The sequence below is a fragment of the Dromaius novaehollandiae genome, chromosome 7 (assembly GCF_036370855.1).
Source record: "Dromaius novaehollandiae isolate bDroNov1 chromosome 7, bDroNov1.hap1, whole genome shotgun sequence".
NCBI lineage: Eukaryota > Metazoa > Chordata > Aves > Casuariiformes > Dromaiidae > Dromaius > Dromaius novaehollandiae.
In genome coordinates this window covers 23418987-23446197 of record NC_088104.1, presented here as the reverse complement: position 1 = coordinate 23446197, position 27211 = coordinate 23418987, and the positions used below count along the sequence as shown (strand labels likewise).

At 37.5% G+C, this 27211-nt stretch overlaps 1 protein-coding gene across 1 annotated transcript in view; it reads right to left on the bottom strand.

Annotated features, from left to right (window-relative positions):
* The window catches only part of MYO3B (myosin IIIB), a 223968-nt gene that overhangs the window by 149593 nt on the left and 47164 nt on the right, over positions 1-27211 (bottom strand). The window contains exon 10 of the mRNA XM_064514931.1: positions 19610-19755. Coding sequence (XP_064371001.1) covers positions 19610-19755 — 146 coding nt within the window. The remainder of the gene's footprint in view (positions 1-19609; positions 19756-27211) is intronic.

The following is a 27211-nucleotide window of genomic DNA, read 5'->3' as shown; positions in this document are numbered from 1 at the left end:
CCTCGCTCAGATACATGCTAAACAGCAGGACATCCAAAAGCAAGGAGCAGGTATGCCCCATAACATCCTGTTACAATTCTCACCTGAGAGCATTCATGCGTTCAGATAGCTGGATTGACTAGAGACTTTGGGTAGGTAAATCTGCAGTCTTCTAAGGCCTTCAAGTTGCAGACCTTTTCTTACTCCACTGTCTTAGACCCATATCTGAAAAGGCTACAGTCATGCTTTGATTTCTGTGCTATAGACTGAGCAGCAAAAGACCACAATGACAAGAGTGGCTCGTATACTGGCAGTAAGGCACATTTGGTGTGATCTACACAGGTACTTTACAAATGTTCCCAACTCCAGAAAAGTGACAGTGCTATTTGTTCCTATGCAGCTATATGCCCATGACGTAGAGTAGAAATAAGGTAAAAGAGCTGTAACGATTGCATGTTTGAGCTGTTCTGGCTTAATGCAGTGGTCAGGCTAGCTCATGTATTTTTACTTCACTCTGCCGTGTAAGTACTCCCTTGAAATCTGATCCAAAACACTGAGCAGAATTCAGCTCAACAGTCTGGAGACCTTGATCACAGATATAAATGATCAGCATCCAGAGACACAAAATCTAGAGAAAGACAGACAAGTGCTCTCTGTCCTGCTGCTCATTGCAGCTCTATTTCCTTCCACACAGAATCTAGCATTTGTCTACGTGAATTTTAGCTATTCTGAGCAATTAAGCTCAGAGCACACCTCTTAGGAGCTATTAGTACTAACAGACCTAAATGCTAACTTACTTACTCACCCCTCATGAACCTTACCAATATACCAGAACCACAACCATGAGCCCTCCACTCTGGGAGAGGGAAGAGAAATATCCTTCTTGCTTAAGTATTTTATCATCTTTTAATTACACAGACAAAGTTATCAGATATTTCCCCCATCACTGGAATGGATGTTCTATATTTTCCATAGTGTGTACACAGTGCAAAACATTGGGACTGAATCCAACATGGTATGATACATCTATATTGAGCTGAAAATCAAAAAGATAAATATAATGAAGAGACCATAATGTCTTAATTGCTTGAAAGGATCTGGAGGAAAAATGCATTTGTAAAACTTTTTTTTTTTTTTTTTTTTTTTTTTGGAGTAATACAGGGTCCTAATCCAAAAAATACAAACTGAACATCCATTTTCATCCTTTCCCAGAAGAGAACGATGACTCTTACTAACAGGAATTTTGTTACACAAAACCGCATTTGCCCCATTTTGCTTGTGATTTTACATGACTATTTATTTTATTGTCACTAAATAGGTAAATTAGCAGATTAAAATGAGATTCTGGCCTAGCTGTAAAACAAATAAAAATCCACAAAAACACAGAATATCAACTGCTTCTTTAAAACACATTTAATCAAGATTTATTCACAAGTCTCTGGCCTAGAATATTTTATCAACCAGCATAATAATGAGCAAAAAAATCAATGGTAAAATATAGTCAGTTCCAGAATTATGCACAAATCTCCTTTTGATTTTCCAGATCCACTTTATGCATTGCCAAAAGAAAAGCACTTCAGGAAGAATATAAAGAGGCTGTCAAAAGAAACCTCCTTCACATGAACAACCCTGTGTTTCAAAATGCTATGTATGTGAAAAATTAAAAGTCACCTTTAAAGTAATGAGTACAGATATAAAAAATGTGTTAACACATTAAACTATTCTCAAGGTCAAATAATAACCTTCAGAAAATACATTAACAATAATCTCAATTATATATATATATTTTTTAGTTCATACAGGCTGAAAGAAAATGGGTGACAAAGTATTGCAAGCTGTTCTGCTTGGGAACATCTGGATTATCTTTGACTTTTTCCCTTGAACATGGCAATTCACAGGCTACTGGTTTCAGTCTGATTTGGCAGCTCCAAGGTTTCATTAGCCTTTTTCAGTACCTGAAAAGGCATCATTTATTTCTGTCATTTACTCTTCAGTTTCCAGTTTCAGTTTCTGGCTTCACTGAGAAAGAAACAAGTATTTTATTTCACAAATACCTTTGGATGCAGGTGAACACACACAGTTTTGCTTTCCAGTGGTCAAGATTCAAAAGAGATATTTAGCATAATCCAATTATAATTATGCTTTGTTATTTCATTTATTCACAAAAGTTTCAAAGAGTTAAGGAGGTATCTGAAATTAACAGCAGTAATTGAAATAGAGGAAGTAGTGGTAGAGATTTTTATTTATAATCAGTTCACATCTTTACTGCAATGTAGTATTTTGCTTTTCTATTAAAACCATGGCTCTGTGAATTTGCAAAGCAGGAGAATGTCAACTGCCAGAGAAAAATGGGACAGTAATACTTCTGTGCCTGACTGAAATACATATGGTGTCGTCTAGACGCTGTACTCCTGCAGCTAGAATATTAAAGTATTGCAATTACACTGCATATTTGTAGAATTGTATTGGAAAATAAAATATCTGTTAGGATGCAAAAGTGCAAATCTCACAGATTTGTAAGAGCAAGTCCTCCTGCACTGTACGTGTTACAAACTCCCAAAGCCCATCAGCCAGCAAGAGGCGTAAAGTAGGCCACCTGGCTGAAGACGCTGCCCAATGGAGCAGACACACTCTTGGAAAGCTGACTGAAGTTGACTCAGTGAGAGGAAAAGTAATAGGGATGCTACAAATCATCTCCTAAGAGGAGGAGGAGGTTAGTTTTTCTAACCATAGAAAAACTAGACTATTTGGAGTCTTGCACATAACCTGCCCAGGTCCCACAATTCTGTGCTCCTGCTGAGACCTATGTTTACCTGGGACACCCCTATACACGAGGTTAGGCCCCATCAGTACCACGATCAGTTTGCCAACAAGCTTTACACTGTCTTGGACACGCAAGGTAACACAGGGTCCCTCTGATCTTCCAATGGGCTGAGATGCTTTTTTTCAGGGCCCTCTTTTCCCACCAAGAGTCCAGTATTTTCACCAAGTTATTTCCATGAAAAGGAGACTTGTTTCACAAGGTCACAGAATGGCTGAGGTTGGAAGGCACCTCTAGAGATCATCTAATCTAACTGCCCTGCTCAAAGCCAGATCAACTAGAACAGGTTGCTCACAGGAACACACTAACTTATTGTTCATTTCACCACATGAGCAGCCAAACATCCTTTCCCTCTCCCTTCCAAAAGCATTGGCAAAAATGTGATTAGGGTCATCCAATTCATTTCTGCTTTGTCAGAGAAATACTTCTGCTTCTTTAGAGAAGCAAAGAAAAAAACGGAGGGGGCAAGCTTGGACCCAGCTTCCTTCCACAGAGGAACCTTTCACGCAAAGCATTCCAGTTCCAGTGACATCATTTAATACATTTAGTAGTACTTCTCATTATCCTACACTGCCAATTTGTAGTTTAAAAAAAGTTTCATCCAAAAACATCATGCTAAACCCGTGTTTCAATGCACCAAAGAAAACAACCAGTCCTTGACCAAGTAAAGGTTTTTGTGAGGCTGTTGATAAAAATTCCTGTTGCTTTGATCTGTACACAGCATCGTTGAGATAGTATTTTCATTTATAATTATCCTACCTGTGTATTTTATTTCAAAACCATGACATTTCAACTTCTCAGGGGATTTAGCAATCTGTTTCAACATTTTCCTAAGTTTTGGTTTTTAACTGTTAAGAGATATTGCAAATACAGAAAAAATAATGTGCATTTACACTGCCAGTCATCAGCTTTGGGACAGAGTTTGGTCACTATGCAGGAAAAAAAAGGATGAACTTAAGGTTGGTGGAGAGGACCAGAATCCTCCTCTTTCCTTTGTTCTTTAGCCAAGACTATACAAAATAGGAATTTTATGCCCTTGGATGGTCAGAATTCTGTGAGACTGTCCTGACTATCAGACTAGCCAACACCAAAAGGGGCAAGTTGTCCACACACTGAAACATGAGTCATCCCCTGTGGTGCTTTCCAGAATCTGAAAAGGTTTGTGCTTATCTTAGGCTCACTGGGCCTCAAAGGCATCTTGATGGACTTCTGAGAAGCCACTAGCCAGAACTTTTGGCAAGAGAGTAGAAGCAGCATCAGACATCTGAGATCCTTCATCTTGTTTTTGAGAAACGATGACGATTTTGCAATAGTTTACAAATACCAAATTAATCTCAGTACCCTGACTCATAATCTGTTGATATCTGTTGATAGTAAACTGCCAGCAACAGCAACATATTTGTGTCCAGGAAGACTAAATTTGACATGACTTTTATGACTAACATAAGCAAAAGGCCTTTGATATTTCAGAAAAGTAGTTAATACAAGAATAGTAAGGTACAGTTAACAGGAAAATGCAAGGGGAAGAAGCAAGAAATGGTGAGAACAATTAAGGATGTGGTACAACAGAAGTAAGACCAGCCTGACCCAGGGTTATTTGCCTCTCTGATTTCAGGGACCAAAAATACACCCCAGAAACATTTCCATCCTGGCAAAGCAGCTTCAATACTAAATGAGGAGTCAGAAGACAACATCTTCTGTTCTGACTAGCTCTGCTAGTAAAGTGCTATGAGATACTGGGCAATTTTTTTTGCTGCTTGTGCTGCTTCTTCACCTCCATTTCTTTGTCTGATCAATTTAGCTCTTATTTCTAACAGGGAAGACTTTTTTTTATTCTACCATTTCACACAATAGAACCTCTTCTTAGTTGAGGCTCTCCAGAAATACAAATAAACACAACAGCAACCCTATAAAATAAGCTTATTAATACGTGTTTGATATAACTGGTATAAAACATGGAATTCAATTATTACGGTTGACAGAAACAAGCGCCTAGACTCTGCACTTTCAACAGGAAACATGGATTACTCTTTATTCATACTTTTTTAAGACTCAAACTTCCCTTACTCTCTTTAGTCTGGTGCATAGCCTTGTAAAAATAGTGGCAACAAGTGACAGGTATTATTCTGACAGCCAAACAGTCTGGTTCTGAAATAAATACTTACAAAAGTAACATATTAGTTAATGATGGACCATTAGGAGTTGTATAATAAAAATTCTGAAGTAATAGGCTGAGTGTATACTGGGCTAAATGCTGCAGCATAAAGAAACATACAGGATGTGTAAGAATAGCATTTTTTTTAAAAAGGAATTTTTTTAAGGTAATGCGCCTTCTGAGTGTGATGACTGAACAGAGAATGGAATTTAATCCTTTTCTCTCCTATTCAAACCTTCAAATAAACTTTTTTTAAAACACTTGAATTTTTGTCTGCTTTTTTTTTTTTAATGGTATTACGTAGGAATCCTTCGAGATCACAACTGGAGTGAAAAGTATTAAGCACAATACAATGTGTATGAAGACTATTCCTTATAAAGAGCGTCTCATGACAGCAATTCAAATACACCTTCTCTCTTAGGCAGAACTAAATAACATGGATAGCTATAAAACAGTATCCCAATAAGCCTGTAAGAAGCTAATTTAAAACTCACCTGTCTCTTGAAACAACTGGGCAGACAGTGGAAAATAATATGGGAAAGATATTGACTCACATGAACTAGGGAATCTGGGAAGGGATAAAGGTAGCTAAAATAAATTTAAGACAGAAAACACTAAGGATAGGGGGAAAAGTGTGACAAAGCAATTAGTGTTGCAATGACAGACAAAAAAACAAACGACAAAGCTGAAATACTAAAAAAAGAAAATTCCTGTCATGGAACTTGTGAGTAGTTAACACATCCAGAGAAAAGAAGAGTTGAAAGGAGCAATGGTAAATGACAGACATATGAAAAGGGAGCGTTCTGAATGTTAAGAGGCAACATCCTGGCAAAAGGAAAGAAAAGACAATGCCAAGAATGGGAAAAACCTCTAAAGGAGTAACGAAGTGAGAAAAGGAAAAGATGCAAATGAGAGACAAAAAGGATGATGAAGGCAAGTAAAACTAAACCCAAAAAAGGCAAAAATAAGATATTCTCTCAAAACAAAACCCACAAGCACCTTCACTAAACACTTCGATGGGACTGAAAAGGACAGAAGTGAGAAAGCAAGAAGGTGAGAGGGGAGATGATTAAAATACTTAAAGCAGCATAGTGAAGCATGTCTGGCATACAGAAGAGAGCTGACATAAGTTATTCGGTATGGGTATGAGAGCATGGATATTTGGTCGGGGGAGATCAAACAAGAAAATAACCAAGGATATAATCTAGGAAACAGAAAGGAGGACAATACAGATTGGTAAAAAGGTAATTTTTGAAGACAGATTGTGACTAACCCAAAAGCTAGATTACCACATGACAGACTCTGGTATCCAGGAATGGATAACTGCAAGGTAGCTAGAGGTGCAAGAATGGACAGGAGGGAAACATTAGAATAAAGTAGCAGCTATGGGATAAGCATGTTGTTCAAACTACAGAAGCAAAACTTCAGCTGAAATCTGGGTGCCCTAAAAAAATGAATAGATTTTTGCCACTGACTTCAACTGGGAAAGGATTTCATCTTCCACGGACATTAATCAAAACCATACAATAGCAGTAAGCATTGAGAACACCCAAAGAATTAAAAAATAAAATCTTTGAAATAAGCCATCTGAGAAGTAAAATACATTTATAGCGATAAAATTGTACTAAATAATATGGAACACAAACCTATCTTCCTTCCTAAATTTTCTCCCAGTAATTAATTAAAAGGAACTAAGAGGAGATATATATATATATATGTTGACATGACATGAGCACTCAACTTCAAATAGCATGTAGCTAAACATAGAAGAAAATTACACTTTCATCAAGTCAGTTCTCTGCTTTTGTTTTTTTGTTGCAGTGTATGGCATTTTCTGTTTTTTCTTGCTTCCCTGGACAGTTCAAGAAGGAGCTGCCTGTAAAACTTTGACGCGTTTGCACACTGGCAACAGACCATAGTTTGTCAACTTGTCCAATAAAGCTACCTTATTGTAATTCACAACATCCCTACCCAACACTTGCTTCTAATATGTGAATAGGCTGATAAGAGGGAATCTGGTATAATCTATATTGTAAATGAAGAAACCTAAAACTTGCATTTTGGTTAATTTAATCAAACTAAAATGTGTAACATCAAATCACTTTATCTAGCCTAGTAGAAAGATGAAAGCTGATAAAATAGTTTTTGTCCTGATCTTCCCCAGTCACTGTGCTGCTGGATGCCAAAACACAGATATCAACCTTCTCAAGAGGAGAGAAGTTCCTGTCTCTCGCCTTCCTCCTGTCATAGGTTATTTGCAGAGGTTTGCACAGAAAAAAACATGAGCACTCCCTTTCCAAAAGTATAACAAAAGTAGCTCTCATACAGGCTCCCCCTGCTCCCACAGACATAATTATTTCACCACTTTAACACGCGTCTCATTTTACAGCCACAGTCTAAGTTAGACTTTCTTCTTCTACGTTCATACTGCAAAAGGCAGCGCTGTGTCCTACCTCCAAGAAATGCTTCAGATGGTACTACAGCTAGGCTGTCAGGCAATAACAAAAGCTATCAGTTCTCTCCTAGATACAAGATCTACACTTCTGATGATATTTTAAGCAACTATATTTACGAAGACTCCTAGTTGTAAGACTAGAATGGACCGCTACCACCATCTGTAATTTGTAATGTGATTTTGTACCAAGCTATACAGCCTAACATTTTTTGCATTATATCCAACAGATTCTGGCTGATGAAGAGCACTTTGTGAACAAACATACTTAATGTCAGATTTACGATGCAAGCGAAGAAAAGCCACCTTGTCCCTCAGAATATGCACCAATGTTAAATTACTCTTCCCCAAAATAAAATGATGTTGCATTTCCTCTTTAAATTTTCTACATACAATTTTCAGTCACTAGATCTTATCATTTGCCCAGTAAAGTGCCAGTCTTAAATACCTTCTACCCCTATAAAAGGCTATGCTCAAGCTGCCTCTAACTTTCTCTTGGATAAACTATAAAAATTTTGACAATCTTTTTCAGCAAAACAAACATAATTTTCTTTAAAAAATTGCAATTCTCCTGGAAAATTCATTTGGTTTTGATCAATTCTATTACCTTTTATATCTGTCTTCTCAGCTATTTTTAAACCTTTTGTATGAGCCTTCCCCAATCATTCAATGCCATTTTTTAATGGGTTATCAACAACATCAGACAAGTTAGTCCAGCAACTGTGTCATTAGGACCGGATAAATAAGTGAAGTAACATGTATATTCCTTGAATCCTCCTTGTACACCTGCATGGTGAGTGAATCTTTTCACCACAGCACAGAATCACAGACTAACGCAGGTTAGAAAGGACTGCAGGAGGTCTCTAGTCCAACCTCTTGCTCAGAGCAGGGTCAGCTATGGGTTCAGACCAGGTTGTTCAGGGCTTTATCCAGTCAGTGGGAATTCATTTTCAGTCAATTATCAGCAAAGATTCTTAGGTCATTCTTCTTCACACAACGCTACTAAACCTCTGGCAATCTACCATCCAACAGTCATTTATTCTGACCACATTTCTGTTTGTTTGTATGCAAAATCTGGTCTCCCAATGCAGAATGCAGTATTTGATGGCTTACCTAGGAATTCTTGACCCTACCACAGTGACGAAAACTTGCATCTCCTGAAAGGATTCTTGAGAGAAGGTGCAACACATCTGTAATCTAAATGTGCTAGGGCTTTCATTATCCTAAAATAAACCCACTGAACTCATTATTAACTCCCTGAATACTGCAGTTATCAAGACTTATAACCAATGTCTACACCAATAAATTTTTCTTTAATATTTTTATGAGTTCTAACTTATGATTACACCTGCGATAGGAAAGAAATATAAGAAAATAATTGTTAATAGTAAATGTGTAGATATGCCCAGTGCATTGTTACCACACTAATCATGAGTAATGATTAAATATACTGCATAGAATGTTAACATTAATCAAACTGATAACTGTTGCAAGCAAATCAATACCTTTCAAAGCACAGCTCCTTCACCAAGTATGTTTGCAAATAGTGTGATTACTTGTTATTGCATATTTCTGAATATTACCTCAGAGGTCAAAGCATACAGGCATTTAGGGACTATTTATTATGAAAATAAAAAAACCTGTGCACATTCATTACAATCTTAAAGATAATTACAATCTCATTAGAATGTGACTAGTATCCAAAAAGTTTGGTTTTCACTTTCTCCTGCTTCTATCACTCAGTAAATTAATTCCTTCACAAACATGAACATCAATATTCTATTTCCTGAGAAAGGCATCTGCTTTTTGATTACATCCCATGAAAGGCTTTGGTAGTGTGCACCTTATTCTCTCTGCAGTACCAAAGTATATGAGGGGATTATCTTTTTTAGGCAAAAATCTAATTTAACTTTCTTGGCTCAATTGATGTGGACTACTGAACCACAACATCAGTCACAGACTATGAAGTATATTTTGGAAACCCACAGGGTTAACAGTTTAAAATGTAGTTTCACTTCTTTAGGATAGCATTCGATACAAGAACAGAATTGTATTATGTTCCTTAACATCAAGTTCTAACTTGCATCTGCAAGGTACAAGTATAGAAAGCTGCCTGTGCATCGACTGCCCTGCAAAATCATAAGCTGAGTGCACAACTCACTAGAATATAAGTGTGCACTTCATGCGTGCAGCAACTTATTGGTAAATGTGCGTACAAAAAAGTGACTCGTGTTCCACAAAGTAGACCTCACAGGTAAAATCTGCAAGTTTTAGGAACTCAAATCCATACATATGTTCCTAAGCTGCTAAGTAATGTGGCTTTAACCTGAAAGTTTGTTTCAGAGTTAAACAAAAAAGCAACTCCTTTGCATATCCCCTTTTACCTCCATGCATGAAAGATACGGATTATCACTACTCACTATTAAAATGACGCCCTCTAAAATTGAGCCATGCACAGATGAGAGACATTGTGGTCTGAACATTCCCCCCCTTAGCATTATGGCTCCAACCCCACATATCTTTCCTATCATCTAGCAATGGTGAAGGGGACTACAGGCTTTTCTACCACACGGCAAGGCTTCAATTCAAACACTACCTTCTCCAAGGCCCAATGTACTAAAAAGTCCCTCCAGAGCAGGTATGAAGATAGATATCATGCCAGGCCGTTCTTGACTGGCATAGCCACAAGGCAGACTGGCTAAGGAGGTCTCGTGGCCTGGGAGTCTAGGGAAAACAGTGATCCAGTGTACTCCTCAGGCAGCACTGTCTGCAAGTTGCTTGTGAACCTAGACTTTATTGCAAAGCTTCCCTAAAGGAAGTTAGATGTGGGAACGCCATCTGTCCTCAACTGTGGGTGAGTCCCCGCCAAAGCACTATAGTGCAATTTGCAGCCTCTATGGACAGTTGCTTGTGGTTTAGTTTTTTAAATAGTGGAAATAAAACATCAAGGCAATACTTGGTGTTTGTAGCCAGCAAAAGGAATTCAGTGTTTTCATTTTTTCCAGTATTCAGAGAATTTAGCACAATAACTAAGGCTTCATTTGCTTGCAGCTGTTTCAGAGAGGAAAAAAAAGGGATGAGTTTACATAATTTAAATCCTAATGGAGCATTTTAAAAGGGAAACAGTGCAATTTTAGCAGACTAAATGCCTGCTTCGTGCATGCTCACTTTATACTGAACCAAGACATTCTTAAAATTTCAAGCAGGGAAACCTGCTCTGGTTACCTTGGTGATAAACTAAAGATAAAAATTGCACATAATTGTTGCTGATGTCACTGCTCCCAATTGTTTCCAAGGTTACAGAGTATCTCAAATAATTGTGATGTTTCATTTCTAGACTATATCGGAAGTCCATTTTCTGTTCTCAGTAAATTGTTTAGCGCTGCAAGTAATCTATCTAAACCTTATCTAATAAGGCATCAGCAGCCTCTCAGCAACCTCTGGTAATGATGTAGATTTATATGTTGAAAATGTAGCTACCTAGTTCTTTACTGAGCAATTCGACTCCTAGATTATCTCAATTATTTTTATCCTAGGGATCTATTTCCATAACAAAGTATATTAATCAATCATATAAAAATATCTGAACAGCAAATATCTTACTGCAAAGCAATATTACATGTGAATCATCTACCTGGAAGGAAGCTGTTCTCTCGGCTGAATGGTGGAAAATTGGCTGTTAACTATTTATAACTGACTGATTTTCCCACCCTGTCTTCAAACTCATTTTAAATGCAGAGCACAAGTATTTCCCTGCACAAAAGAAAAATTCAGCCATGCTACATCTTCTCCATTACAACCTCTAGTTTACCATGCACCATAGTAAGAATCTCCTTAAAATCAGTAATTACTGTTGGTAATGACTATTCTGTTGCCCTCAGAGTATTTTACTGCCTGAGGACAACTACCGACAACACTGTTAACTACTGTAGTTCCATATGAATTGCCATGTAAAGGTGGGCAGTTCTGAAAACATACTAAAAGCAATATAACTTTTAGTTTATAAAAGCAAGATTTTGCAGCTCAGCTCAATGCCTTAAATTTAGCTAAGCCACATCTCAAATCCTCCTTTGTCTTGAAGGAGACAACAGTTAGTAGATGTTCATCTACCACTTCTCCTTGTGCTGGATTTGCCTTTCATCACTTGACTGCTCTCTGACTGCAGGGCTTGACCTTGTCAGCATGAAATTTTCCACTAGAGCAAAACAAAATAGCACTTACTGTATCTTAGCAGTCTGCTGTTACTTATGCAATGGATTTTGAAAAGTAATAATTTACTCTAGAAACCGGTTGACTAAAATAGTTTATGTGCATTTAATGCATGAAATGAAGTGCAAATGGAGTCACTAAAAACACCTGTCGGGCATCTCAGCTTCTACCTAAAGTTCTGAGAAGGTTAAAGTGCAGCACGGAGAACGAAACAGAATATTGGAGATGATTTTTTTTCCGTTTGTACAGAAAATGGCTGATAGCTGGGCATGCTTATTTTCATGATTATTCATCTGAGTTTCTCAATGAATTCATTTAAGCTGCATACAATTTATCTCTTCCATAAGTAATCCCCATGAATGTTCTAGCAACAAATCTGTCAGGAATACTTGCTAAAACAGTCTGTTTTAAATAAACATTGCGGAATACATATATAAAAAAATGCTCTTATTTTTGTAATTGCATGTATTTGCTAGAAACCAATTTGGAGGAGAGCATCTTAACCAATCAAGAAGCAGCAACATACTGTGCAGGCAAAGTCTATCCTAATAGCTGAAATACTAAATGCTTACAACAGACTACTCAGGAACAAGCCATGGAGCATGAATTACTTGCTGAAATTAGGCTGTGAATGCATCTGAACAAAGAATGCATCTGTAAAATCAAAATCTATTCATATGCAATTTATGAAAAGGATTAGAGAGACAAAATCCATGAGGAAACATATATACTATGTAATTGTTGATGTGATAACTGAAGTAAGGAAAGAGAGGGAAACTGCTAGATTTAATTTTAGGGCTGATTCTCTACTGCCTCATGTACTATACAAAAAGTGTTTATACTATTTTACCATTTTTTCAAATATATTAAAATGATATAACGTATAATAGCATAAGGCATGGGAAACAGACACCATTTTGCTACGATATGGCTGCTAACTGCATACACTTCCATTTTTAGATCTACTGCCAGACTTAAAAGAGCAATTACCCATAAATATGTTTGATATTGGCTTAGGCACAAACTGCTCTTTTCGCTTTTAAGACACAGATGGTGTAATGAAGATAACTCTACTACCAGCAACTCATTGCTCAGTTCAACCGTGGTGTAAATCTACTTAATTCTGATATTTAAACCCTAGGATGTATTTGACTTTTACTGTTTCATATAGCTGTTTGATATGGCTTGGTAAGGAATAATTTCCTATACATCTTTGTAAGGGCAGAGTCCCTGATACGGCATGTTTTCAGAATGTTGCAAACTGTGATACAACGTGATAGTAACAACATTAAGATATCTTGTCCTCATAGCACAAAACTCTTTTTCCATGGAATACATGCTTTGCCAGATTACACAAAAGGCCAAGACATTCACCCACCTCACTCCTTGTCTTATTGAATAATGAAATGGGAATTTAGAATTGCATCACTGTGGAAAACATGTGGTAGCACACCACCCACTAGAGCCAGCAACCCCCTTCTGCCAATATTTTCACATTCCTTATCTCCATGTGATGGAACATAGAAGGTCACTGGGGTTGCCTACAGAGAAAAACAAATTTTAACCTCACATCAGATCTTCTGTCCACCAAGAAAGTACCAAGGAAGGGTTTTAAAGCTTTAGAAAAGTTCCGCCAAGAACCCCTAAAACACACAGTAAAGAAGACATAGATGAACACAAGCATTTAGCGAGATTTTCAAAAATACCTCAGTGGCTCACCTTCTTTGAAATCAGTGATCCTGAACTCTTCTGAACAATCAAACACAGAACAGTGATAAGAAGAGTTTCAAAGGAAGTGAAACACGTAAGTGTTCTTGGAAAATTCCACTAGCTACCTAGCAGCACATCAAAGCACCTTAGTAATTTTGAAAATCTAGTCATGTTTGACTTGTCCAAAGTTATATAGGGAGTCTGTAACCCACCGGAGAACTTGTACGGGTTTCCCCAATCGTCGATCTCAGATCTGTATTCTTTTATTCCTGCAGCAAGATCCTCTATTCTTGAATCCCTTTGCAATTCATATACCAGTCAAGAAGGACCATGATGACATTGTGTTTCTACTCATTAGATATTTCTACAGTACTCCTAGGTGTGACATATCAGCTCACATTCTTAAAATTTGGGATTTTTTGTAAAAATACAACCACAAGCAAATAAAAACCCAATGTATCAAACAACAAAATAATGTCTAAAGGAAAAACTGTTCCTCAGACATGTATACACAGCTTTTATTGAGATTACAATGCCCTGCCTATACTCATGGGCAGAATCTGGTCCTTTGAAGTAATTTAGTAACACTGCTTTTCACGTACCTATTAGAATACAAACAACATGCTGTGAAACTTGTATACCTGCCACCAAATTATTCATCATAAGACTACAGTAAGCATGTTTCTTTAATTATTTCAAACAATTGATTTTAAATAACTACAATTCTATTAATTCTTTCGGCTTTTGTTTCACAAAAGCAATCAACTTAAGCTTTATCGTCCTATAACTCATAGTTGTAGTATTCCTTTACTGTTCCATGTAGCAGAAGTCAAAGCGTAGACTACATGAAACATCAGTATTAATGCTGGTGGCAAAATTACAAAAAAGGTCAGTAGAGCCACCTGCAATATGAAAGGCTATGTTAGAAAATGTTAACATAATGTTAACCTCAAAGACTAGTGTCCCCTAAACTGTTTTCACCTGTCCAAATGGAAGAAACTACCTGTAGTACACCAGGTGCTTCACACCATATGCAACAAGGCAAAGGAAAGGCACAAATACTTTGGCACCTCTAACTAAAATAACAGACACACAGTCATACTATCTATTAAAATAAACAGGTCTATTCTGTCTCTTCACATTAACCTACCTTAAAAATGACAATAACTGGGCAGTCTCACAGAACCTCCTCAGAGAGCATTACCAATATTAATGACAAAGTGAATGTCTGCATGGAGAGTACAAAGGTATTCAGATTGCCTATCTGTGAACTACCTGGAAGTTGAAGTGGTGATGGGGTAGGAAGCGGAGATACCAGAGTTGGTTCTGCTAGAGCCAGGTCGGCTCCTGAAGCAGTCCAGCATCACTAAACTCAAACTAACAGGCACTCCCAAGAACTTCAGGTCACAACACAGTGTGCAGGTGAAGCACTACACACCATCCAATGGGGTACTCACTAGCTCAGCTCCACCTCACTCCTGGCTATTTAACATGAATTAATGAAGTGTAATTATTTTTTTATTTTTGTGAGTAAGAAAATTAGATATCCATTTCTTATCAACAGTCAGTTTTAAAACAGGTGCTTTCTACTGTCTTCAGAAGAGCAAAACCTGATTGATACATCTGTGGGAAGGGAATTTGGTTCAGGTTCCTTTAGTGTCATCTATCAGTGTAGCCTAGAAAACTGCTCTTAATTTACCACCTCCCTATAAACAGAAAGTGAAGAGACAGGTCCTGAAACACAGGATGTATACAACTTGGTCTGAATTCTGTGTTGCACTGGTTTACACACCAACACTTTCCAGACTACAAAGTACAATATTTATCTCATTTGTCACATTACGTATCACAGCTATTGCTTTTCTTTTCAAAATTACAAATCACTGCTAACTTAAGAGACAGTACTGATATGATGTAACACTTGTCATGAGATAACATGGTATGAAGAATTTATGGGCCTGTTTTATTTTAAAAAGCTTAGGTCTAATGGTAGTCAGCATTTGACAATATTTTACGTCGCCGTATTTAGCCAAAACAAACACACCTAAGTTGTGGCAACAGATGGAAGAGGTTAAAAGTAACAACTCCCAAATTACCAGCTTTGCTAGGCCACCTTCCTTTCATAATTTAGACCCTTCTGTTGAAGATTTGAAAATGTACTCCAGACAGATGACATGTTAACAGAATCATTTCATGGTTCAGTGTCTTCTCAGTATGATTTATCTCTGTCTGTAGGCATTGGAGGTCCCTCTTCTGGAGATTTATGAGTTAGGTCCAAGAATTCATTTTGATGAGGCAGAATGTGTACATCATTGAAAAACAACATTAACATTTGCTCTAACATAATGCTTTCTTCTCATTTAAGTTTTAAGACTAACACTCATGCATGTGGCATCAAAACTGTTTCCATGACACTGCACATTCATATAAATGTTCATGAGTGAAAAAGGTCTTTTAAAATCTGCATTAGTCCATGAACATGTATCCTTTCCTCTTCCAAACCTGTGCAACACAGACAAAAATTAGGGCTCAGAAGGATAGTGTGTAATGAAACATCTGACTAAAAATTTAGCTGCCATTTTTTTCTTCACTCCATTTTGGCTATCAGCTATTTGCTACAGGCACTACTCTCTGTAATGCAAGAGAAGTGGTTAACCACTGGAAGGTACTCAAGCATCACCCACAGTTCAGACCATATTATCAAAAATAGAAGTTCATACTTAGACACCTTAAAAAAATACAGTATTTTCAAAAGTGCTCAGCATCCAGCATCTCCTACTGTAAATTTCCTCGTCAGGTTTTCAGAGGAGTGCAGCACAGTGGGGTCACCTATTTTTCGTGCCCAGCTTGAGACACTCAGCAAATTCTGAGTGCTCATCTGCCCTCTGAAATCTGGACACCTTGTTGAGGTAAGTTTAATCTCTAATGACATTTTATACTGTTGGACTCAAGGAAAAGGAAACATTTTCATTGCTCTGTTCGCACAGGGCCATCTGGTAGCAGCAAGACGGAAATCTTGATACGAGAAAGAGCATATTTGTGTCTGATTCTGGCCAAGAATCACCGTTAGTTCATAGTTCATCAGTGCATATACATCATCACCCATTTTGTACTGTAGGCAGCTTGTAGTTACAGCGCAAGACACACTAAAAATGGAGGACAGGGAATAACACATCTGTTTGCAGTCTTTCAAGTAATGCTGTTCCTCTAACAGACATTTACCGGCCTTTCACTAGAATCCTTGCAATAAAATCCTTACCCTGAAGAGGATGCAGAGAAAAGAACTGTGTAAATAAGAAAGCACAAGTCATGTTCTTTTTTCAGAAAGGCAAAGCAATCAGACAAGACAGTTGCTGCTTAGGTTGAGGAAACAGGGAGAGAGCAAGAGAGAGAGAGAGAAGCATGACTGAGGCCTTGTTATCTACAATGTCCTGTTAAGGACATCTTCCATCAAATGAAACACTTTCAGCAAACAGGACTCTGATCAGAGACTGAAGTATCTGAATTTCCCTGCAACAAAGCTAAAGGACAGAAATGTGAGGACTATCAAAGAAAAACAGTAATGAAAATACAGAGCTAGGAACCTCAGAGCAATGACCAAGAATGTAAAAACCAAACATCTTAGTTCCGGTTCACAACTTTCCATATTACAAACTGCTGTCTTACAGACCTGCCTCCAATCTCATGTGATATCTCATAGGGCTGTCACTATGAGCTCCTGTCATTCCTATGCAGATTCCAGCTTGCACTGAGAAGTATTATTGGGAAAATCATGAATTTTAAGATTCTTTCAATGAGATATATCTCTGGAACGAAAAAAAAAAAAGAAAAAAAGAAAAAAAGAACTGACAGAGAAACTTAACTACTTTATTTCCCTATCTGCAAATGGAAGAATTCTTTGGAAACACATGCACAGATTTATGTGTCTAGCTTAGACAATTTCACTATTACGAACATTTTTAAGTGCCTTCATGAAAACTCCTTGACAATAACACTTGAAAACTACTGCAAAGTTCTCTGCTAACGTAAAGAAATAGGCAGCACACAGAATAGACCAGTCTAGCACACAGACAGCGGTGTAAATAGAAAGATATGGATCAACTGTATTCAAGCATGTAAGGGAAAAAAGACACAATTTCAGGTAACACTGTGCCTGAGTGATGTCCAAGTGTCATTCTCTGTGAATGGCAACTTCACCCTTTCTTCTCCAAACTAAAGTCACATCAGTTCAGTCAACAAAAATTACCCAGGGAGAACACACAGAAATTCGATATGTGCAGTATGTCAACAATCCATGATATTTATTGTTCATTCTTCTCAGTGGCTTTTTTCATTTCCAGATAAAACAAAGCTTGACTATAGGGTGCCACAGTCTCACTATAACGGTGCAACACAGTTTGGTGTCGCTTTGTATCAAAACATTTAGTATATTAGTACATTTACAATAACTGAAACCTAATTTGCCAGTTTCATCTCAAACCCCAAGAAACCACAGCTGAAAGAAGAGCTGTTATCAAGAAATGAAACGCTGCATGTCTCTGTCAGAAACTAGAATGTGGGTACATGCACAAAGCCAAAAACCAGGGATGAACTTTGGATCAAATACATGATACAGAGAAAGTTTTGGAAAAGAAAATGAGAAGCAAGAATCTGTGGCTTGGCCAAAAGAAAAAGCCTAACCTGTACTAAGATTACTTCTAAACTGTCTAACAACGGCAAGAGAGGAACGCACCTTTTGGTCATATTTGTCATGCCTCTGGACTGACTTCAAACCACTACCAGGGGGGATCTGCCTCCCATTGCCCAGGTCTTTAAGCCACCCAGCACTCATCATAGTCCATTTATGAATGCACGGTTATCAGTAGCAGAATTATAGCTCATAAAATGCAAAGCAGAGAGAAATCATTTGACTTAAAAATTATTAAAAGACTCCTACCATTTTATATTCTAATAAACTCACCCATTATTTATTTAATCAAAATAGATACTTCACCTTGATACTGCAGACATGCAATAGTCAGAGGAGATAAACTATACCCAACTCAAAGTCTCCACATTTCCTATTCTATATACCTTTCTATCGCTTGCTGTTACTTTATACCATTGACATGACTGCTGTCCTTTCAAACTGTTTTGAGCTCTGATAAAATTTATAGAAACCAAAAGGTTTAGAAATCTGAAACCTCCCTTGCTACCTTAATTGCCATGACCTGTTTTACACTTGTGCAAAGGCAACCAGAGGAACTGCTGCTTCAGTCTGAATAATTTTGGAAATAGTGGTGGCAGTTCACATCTAGGCTGGGTAGAAGGAGATAACTATATGACGCAGAACCTAACACAACTGCATCTGCATATAAATAGCCCTAATCAGAAATGCAAATTGCAATCAGAAGAAATTTTAAAAGCCTGTGATAACTGTGCAGATAACAAAAGGTCAAACACTTGCATTGTTGAAGCTTTTAAACTGTTATCTGCCAGTGGCGATTCTTTCTGTACCAGCAAAATGTGGAAGAGACAAGTATATGCTAGTCTGTAATCAATGCTGGACAAATTTTTGATATATTTCTCTTATTATTGCAATTGTTCTGTTGTTAAACCCTATTTTACCCTGTCAATCTAATCTTAACTTGTTCAGGAGAATAAGTAATGAAACTGAAATGAAGACAAAACGAACGCAAATATAGACTGCATGAAATAATACAGTTAATCTACATGAATATACATGGAGGGAATTTCAATCCCTTTTTTGTTTCTACGTATGAAGACCTAAATTTTCACACCTTAACATCCTTGGTAAGTGAAAAAATAAATAATGAATATAGATTGCTGAAACTGACAGAGTGCTTCACAGCACTATCAAAACTGTGTTTTTCTTCCACAGTAAAACTAGGCTAAGTCTCCTAAGAAAGGAGGATAACTTTTAAAAAATGTTATTCTACAGTTTCAAATGTTGGCTTCTTCCTCTTTTGAAACAAACATTTGTATCAATAGTAGCTAAGATATGCACTTTTGAAAGAAGGTACCTGGATAGTATATGGATTTATATTCTAAAATAAGAATAAAATAAATATGTAATTATTTATCATTTCAAGTGGTCCTACGCATAGATTATCGCAGAAGCCAGGCCGAACAAAGTCCTCTTAGCATTACACCTTTTTAGTGTATTTTCCAAAAAGATATTCTCAGGATTTGAAGCAAAAACGTTTACCAAATATTTTTTTTACTCCTGCCTAGATTACCTTTGAACAAACTCGTGAGTCAAGAGAGCCATCTAGTGCCATACCTTGGGATTTTAAAAAGGGTTTTCACAGGATGCATGTCAAATAAAGGAGGGTCTCCATCCCCCAGTTCAATAGCTGTTATTCCCAAGGACCATACGTCACATCGAGCATCGTAAGAGTAGTCATACTGTTGTTCACAAGCAATAACCTATCATAAAAAACAGGAAAAAACAATGCATTAACTCAATGAACAATGCACGCCATCCTAGTGTGACACAAAAGTACTTTTGTGAGTCACGACTAAAAGCCTAAGCAGCTTTCAAATTCATATCATTGCCTCTATTCCTCAGTTGAGAAAAATCCCACATAACATAACAATAAGTTAGAACTTCTCTTATGCTTGTTTTCTTTAATCTTCTCCTTTTTTTTTTTTTTTTTTTTTTAATATTAAGCTCCATGGGAGGTTTCAAATGTCTATAGGAAGAACACCACTCTACCAAATTCTGTTTTTGAAAGCAATTCCTAGAGAAACCTACAAAAGCAAAGCATAGCATAAGAATATAGCAAGCTATATAGCAATATAACTATAAGATTCATAGCAAAGAATCTTACTGATGACATTCTTATTTACGTCTATGACTATTCATGAGGATAGACTGATTTGCGTGGCTGTTTTTTAGAAAAGTGTATTCCATCACTCATTTCTACTATTTTTTTTTTACGTTGTCTCTGCTAGATTTCAGTAGTTTAGAAAAATCTTAATCAACACACCACGCGCCTTGTCTAAAGAAAACTGAGGTTAAAGGGAGTATTTTCTTGGACAGCCAAAGACTTTTGCATCACAAACTTGATGCACGCTGCCAATTAAAATCACTGTTAGAAGCTGGAAATAATTCTACATCTGAACATGAGGTTCAAAATCAATTTTAAATTTAGCCCTTGTCTTCACAAAGGGATAAAGCAAAATCTTAGTTTTGCTGCCTTTTATTTTATCATGATTTGGAATCCCGGCTCAAGCTCATCTTCTCAAATCTCATCAATTGTAACAATTACTCTGAAAGTCTGTCAGATCACTGCACTTTGGTAGTATCTGTTTCTATGATTTTTCTCACTGTTTTAAATACTGTTATTAATCTGTACTTAAGGCAAGTAGAATTTCTGACAGCATGTCCCAGGGTATCCACATCTATGTCTCTACAGGGGGCATTTTTTCAGTTGGATTGAGTTACATCTTAGGGCTTCAGATTGGAACAGCGCCTTGCAGAGATGCCAACACGCAACTCAGCACCCCAGGCAGCAGCTGGCAGAGCTGCTGGGAGTAAAGAGAGCCACTCACGGCCTGATATAAGATGACCTTTCCTGCTGCTGATTCCAGGTTATCCTCTCTATTACTTTCTCCATGAGCTGCACCTCACAGAGGTGTTCCTGCCCCTGGCTGAGGTTCTGTCCAAAAGGCCTATAGGACCTGTCCATTTCATAGTCTGGAAGTCATGGCCCCATTGCACAGCACTCATTATTTATTTTATCAGAAATGAAGGGTATTAAAAATGCTGGTTGAGATAACAGAGCAATATAAATTAAATTTTTTTGCAGTAACAGTTGATTGTTAGTTAATTCCTTTGCTATGTACTAATGTTCTCCTAGAGCAAATCAGTTCAGAAAAATTAAGACCTTTCTTGAATTTTCTGTCAGCATTGAAAACATTGAGATAGCTCTTCCTCCTCAATTTTTCCATGTTAGCATGCCGAAGAGATTTCTCCTCATACCGTACTGACAATGGTATTTCCCCCTTTATTGCTGTAATGTCAAAAGAATGTTCTCATATAGTACTGGACTAGTGTTTCCCAATTACTATCTGAGGAACATCAGTGAGCTGTAAGACATAAGGTGGTGGTCAGCATCATAGCTGCAAACCCTCCGAGAAAAAAAAACATATACATTCCCCTACACTCAGCCATCAAATAAACAGAATGAGGAAAAATAAAAGTAAGCACTGCACAAGATGTTTCGGGCAAGGGGGCAGGTGGTGAATTTGAACAGGCAGAGCGTTTTTCATCACTGACAGAAGGATCACTTCCCCATCTCATTTCTCCTCAGTAGAATGTCCTGAATGAAAGCTCTGAGATATTTCTTAGTTCCTGAGTTTATTATACTCTTGATGTCATCCCAGAGATCCCTCTGTCTCTTGCAAAGACCAGTTTTACTATGCAGTAGTCAGATTCTATGCAACTCAAACACACACCCTTGTCTAGACTCAGAGGTCTACATGATAATTTCATTTCCTTATACCATGCCTTAAAGAGAAGGACCAGAACTGAAATTTGCTGTGATAACTTAAAAGACAGTCAGTGTGCAGATCCATCAGATATGCTTAAAATATTTCATTTTGAAGAGGCCACACTTGTTTTTGACTGATGTTCCCTTCATAATTATTAACTGCAGTTTTGCTCAGAGATGGAAAAGGAAGCTTGTATTTCTTGATTCTGTTTGTTTATTTATACAGTTCCCAAAATCACCTGTATTCTCAAGGACATTTCTTAATAAATAAATAAATAAAATTGAAAAATATGCAAGTCAGCTTCCAAAGCTGTGACTCAAAAGAAACTGCAAGGAGCTTATCCATATTTGACTAATTAAAAGCCCTGTTATTTTTCTCCTTCCCTTTTTCTAATGTATCAAAGATATTTATCTGCTTGTTTGAAAAACCACTAGAGCCCATCTCCTAAAAGTGACCATCTCAAAACTTGATTGGTTCTCATCATTGTGCTGAGTCCTTCATAAATACTTTTTTATTTGTCCTCAAACTTTATGAGGCAGAGAAATATATTTTCATTTTCAAGGGAAGGAAAATAAGCACCTGCTCAAGGTCACATTGGACATCTGTGGCCGTGCCAGGAACAGAACTGTGGTCTCTTGCATTCAAAGACACCACCAATTTTTCCTCTGTGAACACATCACAACTGCTTCTAACTGTAGCCCATAATACAATAGCAAAACTTGCTAAATATCCCAATATTCTTAGAAAGCTTATTTGCAAGCCATGCCAAAATAACAGAAGCGTCACAGAGACTTGCATTTGTGATGGATGGCGAAGAGAAGGGATACTGGCACTGTTGCTTAATAAAACAACAAAAAAGAGTCTTTGAGCTCTTCTCAGCTTCACAGATAGTGTATTACCTACAGAACGAAGAGGAAGGAACGTACGAAATATCTTTAGATGCCCCCCGCTTCACAGCTAACAGTTACACCGCCAGTAAAAATGGTACATGCTAGTAAAATGACACTATCAAAAAATTCAGGCACTCTAACCAAGCGGCATTAAACACTATGAGATTCTCCATCATTCTAACATGAGAGCCTGAAGTAGCTCTTTCAGAAAAATATTTTGCTTACTCTGCACTACCTTTCTTTCCAAGATTCAGCCAGTGAAACATGCAACCAAGTGTGTTTCAGACAGTTCACTTGCTACAGTGAGATCAGCCTCACAGAAAATGTACAAATGAATGGCTATTCTGACAATGAGTATGCAGTATGCATACGAATTTAATGATCACTGGCTTGAAAAGAATTTTCAGCTTTCTCTAGAACTTATTAGAATCTTACCATTTTATGTTCCATTTACCTACTTATAGAAACACAAATGCAGTAGTTTTAATTTTTAAAGCAAGAAACTGACGTTATAGATTTTTTCTTGATGAAAGATGCACATTGGCAATTTGCTTTATATGTCACCTAGCAGACAACACTCTACCTTGAAATCTAAAGAAGCAAAAACAGTTCTCATGGTCACAGTTTAAGCTAAGTCCTGAGGAATGTCTGAGTTCTGCCTTGAAAATCAATGCAACTCTCTGCAGAGCAAAAATCTCTAAAACTGGAATAAAAAAGGGAAAACTCCATTGACTTATCTTTTGCTGTTTTCCTGTCTCTACACGGAATTCAGGAGATACTTATGTGTTTGGAAACATCTGTCCTTGTCTCAGAGTTCTGGAGCTGAGAGTGCATCTTACTTTCTGAGGCACTGCCTTCCTGTTGGGCCCAGTGGGGCATGAAGGCAGAGATCCCAGGGGAAATGATCTGAAACCAGAGAACATGCCACTTCCTTTCTCTGCCTTGTGCAAAGACATCATCAAATTTGTGCCTATTTTATACACAGCAAAATCCTCCTATGCTGGTACAAGCAAAAAAGATATAGTTTGCTTTGCTGGAGCCGCCAAACACCGTGTTTATCCCAAAGCTTCAGGTGATGGCATAGTTAATCTTGAGACTGGCCAGTGCATGCCACATAAGCACAGTCTCTTTCACTCTGGCATGGCAGCTTACACAGACAGGTTATGTGCACACAGTAGCCCAGGTTGCTAAGGAGACAGGCTGTCACCTTTTGTACTACTTGTAATTTCATCATGATTTCATGCCCAGCCATACTGTGGTATGATGGAAAACACCTAAACATCACATAGAGAAACAGACATGATGGTAGTGGCAGCAAAACATTCACTGACTGCTTTGAGGGTCACAGTGGGACAGTGTGGGGGGATTCACTGGTTTGGCAAAGATGGCACAAAAACAAGTAAGTCACATTAACTGGAGGGTATTTAGAGAAACTGGTGATTAGGCATTTGGGGTGATTTATCACTTTTACAGAAACACGACACCTCAGACGTACACAAAACAATTCACTACCTGACAATAAGGTTTTATATTCAAGGGTATAATTCTACTTGTTTTGAAATCAACACAAAGTTATCTTTGAACTTTGACAAGCCCATAAATAGATCACAGCTGGATATAAAAGAAGGAAAAAAGACAACAGGGAGAACTAGCTGTCATCTCTACTGTGGTCATACCGATTTTGGGGCAGAGAGTAGTTATACATACAGTAGCTATACAGCTGAAGCAATACCTCAAACCTTTTGAAGTTTACCTGGAATCATTAGAAGTGAATATACTTTCATTCTGCCTCTATATACAGTACACATACACAACATAGCTGCAGGCACACAGCCTACAGTAGATTAATTATACTAGTACAGATGTGCTACCTGGAGACAATTGCTACACAATTAGCAGGTGACCCACCAGCAGGAAGGAGTCTGGCGCTAAAAGGGTTGATGCTCCTGAAGAAAGGCGGTGCTGTACTCAGCTGACGTAGCTAACTAAGCAGCTTACGAGGTGTATGAGCACAATGCTGAAAGCAAAGCACTGTGTATGAAAAATGAATGTAGCACAAAACTGTTACCCTTGCTGCAAGGAGAACAAAACTGCTAACTGTGCAAGTCAAACGAAATAAACCAACTGAATTTCTGTGCCCCACTTGAACATTACGTAACTCTATTTAGGTGGTAAAAATAAAAGTAAATATTCTCGAAAGTCCTATGCACTCAAAGAAGAAAAAAAAAAAAAAGTCTTTCACCATAGCATTTAGCAGCACTGGGGATACTGAACCATCCAGACCAAATGGATTCTCTCCATCCATATCTCTCTCTCTGTCTCTCTCCTCAAACACATTCGCACAGTTAATGCACACAAGAGCAAATTTGTGGCTGATGTTGGCTCCATATTCCCATTTTTCTTATTTGGATTTCAGTTCCTTATTTATGACCATCTCTTATTCAAAAATTTTTCTACGGTGTATCAGAGGATGATTATATTGTTAGAAATGTAACCAGTGTAACAAGTACTGAATATTTTAAAAACTTAGTAAGCAATTGTGCTTTGACTGCTGCAAATGATCTTTTTTTTTTTTAAACTCACCAAAGTGAAATAGCCCTGAGACCATTAAACTGCTCTGGCAGCAGACAACATTTGTAGGAAAATGTCATACCTCTTATTTAACCGATTGATACAGTGAGAAAACTTATGAGCTTTCAAACACAAAAACCTATTTTGCTTCATTCCATGAGACTGCCATGGCTTCAACACTACTAGTACTAACATAATTGGCATGTTTCATTTCTGACCCACAGATTTATTCCTCAGCTGTAAATATATACACTTCACACCCCAAACACATTTGCAAATGCTGTTTCATGAAGGAACTGAAAACACAGAGGCAACTCCAGCCTCTTATGTAAACACACTTAATACAGGGACCTAGGTTCAAGGCACAGTGGTAGTGCAATGTTTTTCTCTATTTTTTTTTTCTTTCCTTAAGCACACTACATAGAAGTTTGACAGGCCCTCCATAGCTGCTGTTTCAGCTAGAAAAAAACAGCAACATCTGCGACCCCACAAGATTATGCCTATGTTATCAACATAATTGCCAGTGTACTGAGCTTCCCTCCCTGAGCCACCTCCTTTTTCAAACCCCTCCTGCCATGCTACCCAACAAGGAAATTGGCTCTCCTGGAGACAGAGGAGGAGGTGATGCATTTTGCCAGCAAATGCTCTCTGCGCTACTGCGTTCTCTGCCTTCCTCTGCCACGCTGACAGCTAAGCATCACCTTTAAAGAAACCTCTCTAAATTTCAAAATCTAGCTTTCTGAATTCTGTTGCTTCACTTTCGTATTTTAAGCAGCTTCAGTATAACTCCCTCCTTACTACTGCAACTTGTTACAGTCTGGGCTTGAGAGCCATAGAAAATTAAGTAAGGGAAAAAAATAACTAAGACAAACTGACATTTCGTCTATTTCTTTATTCATGTCCTACTGTGTTCCTAGTAAGATAACTTTGCTTAAATCATGACAGTCAACCCTCAGAAGGTGGCGGCCCAGAGTCACAGGCATTTTAGCCATGTGGCCTTTTACAGATCTAATCTAGCTCACATTCTGCCACTGACCTGCTATATGACCTTGAGTAAGTCATTTCATTTTCATGTCCCTCAGATTTGCCATGCAGTGTTGCTCTATCTATTTGGAGCAATAATCCCCTTTTTTTGTTGTTCTTTTTGGCTTTCCTACACTTAGCCTGTAGTTTCTCTACTACTTAGAGTAGTTTCTCTCTGGTATACTAATACCTATTTATCCTCATCACCACAGGACCACACTCAAATCAATTCTGCATTTCAAGAAGACAGCTAGTAATTCCATAAAATAATTCCTAACACACCACTGTGCCCCATTACTTCTGTTTCCTGAAAACAGGGATGTACTTCCAAAACGTATGCCAAGTAGGTAATTCCTTTACACTCAGCATACTGTCATAGATAATGCAATATTAAGTAACAGACATTTGTTCAAATTATTATGTAACAAAAGTTAACTTTATGGATGGTTTAATGCTACCATTCTTGATTTATTGCCTTTATTTTTCCCCCACTAAATTTGTGGGATTTCACTATTCATTAGTCATGATGTCATGATAAAAACAAATTATGTAGAAGCAGCAAAAATTTTCTTTATACCTATCTGTGAAGTTTCTTCCTAAGGACAATCTGTGACTTTTTGTAAATTTTTTAATGCACATCTTTTCATGTTTTCAATCTAATCTCATCTAGTGTAACGCATGAGGAAAAATAACCTCTAGTAAGAGCTAATTCAGTAATATGTCTTATCCTCAGCTGTATGAAAATAGAACATGTTCCATGAAGGTATGATAAGCAAATACTTTCAAAATTTTCCTTATTCCAGTTAGAGAACATATACTGTTCCTCATTTTTCTTTATCACAAAATACAGATACTGTTTCACTGTACAACTGTTTTTAATGGCTCTCAGGCAGAAAAATATG